General features: G+C 43.9%; 1 protein-coding gene across 1 annotated transcript; it reads left to right on the top strand.

The window, feature by feature from the left end:
• The first annotated feature begins 3836 nt into the window (after positions 1 to 3836).
• On the top strand, positions 3837 to 5612 carry LOC143321360 (glial cell line-derived neurotrophic factor-like). Its single transcript, XM_076731663.1, has 2 exons — positions 3837 to 4071; positions 5035 to 5612. Exons 1-2 carry the CDS (start codon positions 3837 to 3839, stop codon positions 5610 to 5612), a joined length of 813 nt encoding a protein of 270 aa, XP_076587778.1.
• Positions 5613 to 5882: the final 270 nt, after the last annotated feature.

Raw genomic sequence — 5882 nt, 5'->3', positions numbered from 1 at the left:
CAGAAGCATGTGGCATGATTTGTTGGTGAGAACTAATTTGTTCTTTCTCACCACACTGCAAATATCCTTAAAAACATCATCCCAGCAAATTGATTTTAGTCTTAATCTGCATCAGTTGTCATTTCAAACCACAAAACTATTTTTTTTTTTATCTGTTTAACATGCTAACATTTTGAAGATATATTTAACAATGAATTACATTTTTTCTGATTACTTCATCCATTACAAATCAAGTAAGATATTGTATTTAAACAAGAGACAAAGGAGGAAAAAGACAGAGAAGGTGGTGTGAATGCCTCTGTCATGCTCTTTAATGCTAGAAATGTGTAGCACTGATAACATCAGTGGTAAACAGTGCTCACTAGTGGCAGCATTTAAGTCCTACATGTACATGTGCATGAGCAGCCAGCACATCTGGAGGCTCAATGTTTCCAGCCCACTTTCTCATCTGCATTAGAAAATACTGAATGTAATTTTCTCCACCTGTAATTCCTCACATGAAATCAGACGTTTTGGTTTTACACAGCCACGCAGTTTGCAATAAAATTACACCATTACAAAACTGGAGAAACAGGGAGCAAACGGTCTATTTGCTTAAACATCCTAACAGTTAGTCAGTAACCATGTTAACATTTCTGAGCCAAGTCCCAGCGGTTCAGCTCAGCAGACGGCATCCACTCTCACAGCTCCTGTAGCCTGATCACCCTCACCCCGAGGCTCCAGCAGCACCACAGTACATATGGTGTGGATTACTCTCTAAGCGCCACTGTGGCTCCCAAAGGACGGGATTTTTACCAAGTATACAATGATCCGTCCAACACTCACATCTATGAATAGCGATAAAGTCATAAGCAAGGGAACTTCTTACTTGTGCATGATGATGGTGCTAGATGAAAAAATTAGGGGATCACCAAGTTATAAGGATAAATCGTCTGGGAGCTATAAGTGTTTGTACTAAACTTTGTGCCAATCCATCATGTAGATGTTGAGATATTTCTTTTGATAAGTGGAACTCTGATGTGACCGTGGCACTAGAAGAAAAGTCTGGTGATCATCAAAGTCATTAGGATTAATCCTGATGATGTCTGCACCAAATTTCATGGCGATTTATCCAGTAGACTTTGAGATATTTCAGTTTAGACCAAAGCGAGAGACCGACAGACACAGCCAACCCTAGAACCTTGAGCCCAGCTTATAAATGTGTAAATGTAGAAAACAGGACTACACAACACATTATCACTGATCTCCCCGCTGTCTCCTGGTCAGTGTGGAGAGTCAGGATATTCTTTTTTTTTTTCTGCTAATTACTACACCGGCAGCCATGTCCCAAATCAGACGTCCATTCCAGCTGTCAGCGGCTCCCTCCCATCAGCCATTCTGGGGCTGCAGTTTCATGCTGGCCGATAATGACGGGTGAAATGACCCGTGCAATTAGCCCGTTACATATGAGTCAAACTGAGCCCCAAAAATGGCTGACAGATTCAATTGCCGATCAGCCCCTGATTAACCCTCATGCCTTGCAAGAAGGGAAATGGACATCTGTTTGGTGTATTTGCTGTAATTGCTTGAGGATGATGTATGTCCATACAGTTAAGTGAGCAAGTCAGTGGGAAGGGAAGCCTCCTCTGAGTGATTAGTAGGCTAACTTCTAAAAACACAAGCGGAAGACAACTGGTTTTCTGTATGATATATATTTGGAGCACATTTGGATGCTCAAGTGGATTTGCATGGTAAAATGATTACAATACAATATGACTAACATGTGTGCGTACACTGACACAAACATGATTCATCATGAAACACTACACTTCAAGGGTGCATGGACGTTTATACGGATATATGTATTTCACATCCACCTTGTAAAGATGGGGAATGAACTACCTTAGAGGAAGCAGCTTTATTCAGGAGAGCAAACAGCAACATTTTTCTTCTTCCTGGAAACATTTTGCTGGAGAAAAAAGTTTGCGTGCACCAGAACCGTGGTACATTTTATCCAGGCTAATCACCGCAGGAGAACAGAGAAAATGAAGGATATGGCTGCTTCTTAAGAACAAATGGGTCTTCTTCTTGTTAAAAATAATGAACAGCACAAAGCAGAGAAATGTCTGCACGTTTGCAGACATCCAGTGTGTGTCTTTGATGGACAAAACAAAACAAACAAAGCAAAACAAACAAACTTCAACTGCCCTTTTACAGCACTTCTTGATTTATAGAAGACTAAGTCTGAGGAATTAAATTTGCTCGCTGAACCACTCAGATGCATAAACAATTGCAGTGACGGTAGTCTCTGGTTTGGTCATCTCCATATAACTAAAGTGGACCGTGTTCCATCTGGACTCTGAATCATGTGGTATACGTTGTCATAGATGTATACTATTTGTTCTGCTTGCCCTGAACAAAGTCTCTTAAAAGATTACAGCTGTGTGAGCGTTAGTTAGTTTTACTGTGGCACACACTAAAATGAAATAAACAACTTTTAATAACCACTCTTGGAAGGAGAGCACTTGACTCGCAGGCACATAAACTCCTCAGATCACTTTCACTCATCTTTGCACTGGTTTCAATCATTAAACATAGTTTCTCCCACATCTCTGCCTTGTAATGCCCTCTCATAAAAATTACCAGCAGGACAGAAATAAATAACAACATATGATTACCTAAGGAGATGGAATTTACTTTACAGCATCATCGACAGTTGAGGTGAAGCAAGAACAGAATCTGCACCTTAATTCACAGTTCAGCTCTCAGCTTCTTCCTGACATTCACTATGGCTGCTTACAGCCGACACACATGCAGACGCTGGTCCACATAGTTTGTAGTGTGTCTCAGTGACATTGGAGCCTTTAATACAGAAATAGATGTTTTACCACATCTCAAACATGCAATTACTCTGCAACAATCAGACAATCTTGACACAATGCTTTATACCTTTTGCAAAACTCAAAATAACATTTTCTTCTGGCAGAACTTCTCAAGTTCAACATCCAGTTTCTGTAATGGATATCAGCTCTGATCCCCTTGATGTTAAAAGGCATCTGCTCATTAACTGCACAACTGCTTGATTTCAAGCACGCTGTGGTCCAAAGTAGCAACACAATCTATTGGGTCTGTTTTGACTGGCTGATTAGAAACACGTTTCCCATCCAGTATCAACGAAACTTGAAAAAACAGGGTGAGGAGTCTGGAGGATTGTTAGCGGAAAGTGTGAAACTCCTCTCTCCCTCTCGCCATCTGAGTACACAGACTGAGCCTCTTTCATAACAGAACTCCTCCACCCGCACCAACTCTGGACCTCGAGTTCAGTCGTGAAGTTGGCCTCCATCCCTGTGTGTAGTCTGCATGGGTGGAGACAGGAAGAAACAGAGGATGGTCCATCAGACGTCACCAGCAGACCTCTCCCTCTCCTCACGGCTCAGTCAAGATTGATGGTGAGTGGGGATGAGCAGGAGTCACTGCAGTGTGATCCCGGGTGAAGGACGAAAACTGGGACTAAATTTTGTTTTCCAAGCGTCGTGGGATCCGTCGGTGTCTAAACAACTTCAGAGGGGAGTCTTGGCTTTGCATTTTGCGCGTCTGCGTTTGGTTTCGTGTCTCCTTGGATGTTGCGCTGCGCTGCTGCCAGCTGGCATGTGAGTGATAGCGTGCAGTTTACAGTCCGCAGGCAATAACACGTTGATCCACAGCATTTTCAGCGGCAGGAACCCGAGCTGATGAGGGCGCCGCACCTCTTCCTCTCCAACTATTAAACGTCCTCAGTATGCTCTTAATCGCGTTCGCCAGATGATACCTGTTGATTTTGCATCGCGCCATGTCCTTCTGTCGGACTGAAGTGGACCATGAAGTTATGGGATAGCCTGACCACTTGTTTGATACTGCTGAGCACCGTGCACGCCAGCCCGCTGCTCCGGAGCCCACAGCAGTCCACGTCCACCAAGAGACGAGGGCGCGCCGCCGAGAGTCCCTTGGAACTCCCGCCGGTTCAGATCCGCCTGTCCGTCACTTCCCCGGGCATCTACCGCGCCGAGGCGGACACAGCGGAGTGGGAAGAGACGCTCGCTGGAGCGGAAAAATGTAAGAGCCTTGGGTTCACTGTAGAGCGTCAAAGTGCCAATAAAACATCCGAAGTAGTCATTTGCACTCAGCTGGCTTGCTGAGTCATGAATTCTTTTTATTTCTTAAACAAATAATGCCATTGTTATGCGTCCAGTGGAAAGAAAAAACTTCAAATTGAAAACACGTGGAACTGGCCGCTCTATTGGAATATTTTCACTTCAGAAAAATACATTTAATACTAAACAATGTATTTATATGGATACATGTTAGAGTGCATGATTCAGTTATTAAAACATTGCATTGATGTCTTAGCAGCAATTGAGCCTGTCTCATTCAGAGCTGGTGGCTTTTTACTTTCTTCATACCTTTCCCACAGTGTTCAACACCCACATGAAACGTGCTTATTAGTCTTTGACAGAATTAAATTGTGGTATGTACGTTGGCAACTAAGAATTATTTAAATTTTGACTAATATGATGGTTATTTTCCTCATTGTTTAGTTAATGAAATGTGAATGTAAAAATACAGCATTTTCCTAAAGGCCAAGATGACGTGTTCACATTGCTTGTTTACTGTCACAAGGGATAAAAAAAAAAAAAAAGCAGGAAGGCCTCACAGCTAAGACGCTATAACAAATCATTAATTAATCCACTAATGGATTAATTAATTTAGCCCTAGTGGTATGTGGCAGGAGGCCACATACAAATAGTTGCTGCTGTGTCTTTAATGCAACCAGTGCACTACAACTGTGTGGTACATAAATAAGACCGGGATCCATTTGTAACTGGGATGAATCAGTTCAGATGGAATTCCTCTGCAGAAACAAAACAATGTGTACCGTTTCTGCATTTGCATGTGTGGCTCTGATGACACAACGCTGCATCTGTCCAATAGCTGGAATGATGAGTTCAAGTGAAACAATATGTGCTGCCCAGTATGATGCCTCCCTGTAAGAGTGCCATTTCTCTTAATGTGTTTCAGACACCATGGAGGAGCCCCCCCTAAACGAGTTTGAAGACGTGGTGGACTTCATCAAAGTGACCATCAGTAGAATACGGCGCTCCTCCTCGTCCACCGTGTCCTCATCTACCTCCTCCTCCACCACCACCTCCTCCCCGTCCAAAGCAAACTTGAGCAGCAGGACTCGGCGAAGACCGGAGAGGAAGAAGGGGGCAAGCCAGCAGAGTGGTAAAGGAGGAAGAGGAGGAGCTAGAGGGGGGAAAACAGGGAGGAAGGTTAGGGGAGGAGGAGGTAATGGACGAGGACAGGGCTGCGTGCTCAAACAGATCCACCTCAATGTGTCGGACCTCGGCCTGGGCTACCGCTCCAGCGAGGAAATGATATTCAGGTACTGCTCTGGACCCTGCAGGAAGTCCGAGACCAACTACGACAAAATCCTTTACAACCTCGCTCACAACAGGAGGCTCCCTTCCAAAGACACGCCTCCTCAGGCTTGCTGTCGGCCAACAGCGTTTGACGATGACCTCTCGTTTCTGGACGACAACCTTGTCTACCACACCGTGAGGAAGCACTCTGCCAGGAAATGTGGTTGTGTGTAGGGAGTGTGAGCTGCTGTCAGGGTTTGTGGAATTTTACATTCACGCCCACTTACGAATATGACATTGTGTGTTTTTTCTTCAGATTTTTCTCGCTGTGAGGAAACTTTCTGGCATTATGTGTGGCTGTGTATGACCTTAGTCCGTCAGTAAATAAGGAGAGGAGGTGACATCACTACATTTTTCACCCCAAAGCAATGATTCCCAACAATCCTCTTCTCTTCCTTAGCTCAATCACAATATCCACCATGTCCTTTACACCTGAGATCGCTA

Source organism: Chaetodon auriga, chromosome 5 (genome assembly GCF_051107435.1).
Source record: "Chaetodon auriga isolate fChaAug3 chromosome 5, fChaAug3.hap1, whole genome shotgun sequence".
In the NCBI taxonomy this organism is placed as follows: domain Eukaryota; kingdom Metazoa; phylum Chordata; class Actinopteri; order Chaetodontiformes; family Chaetodontidae; genus Chaetodon; species Chaetodon auriga.
Note: the sequence above shows the minus strand (reverse complement) of the source record. Positions and strands in the feature narration are given on the sequence as shown.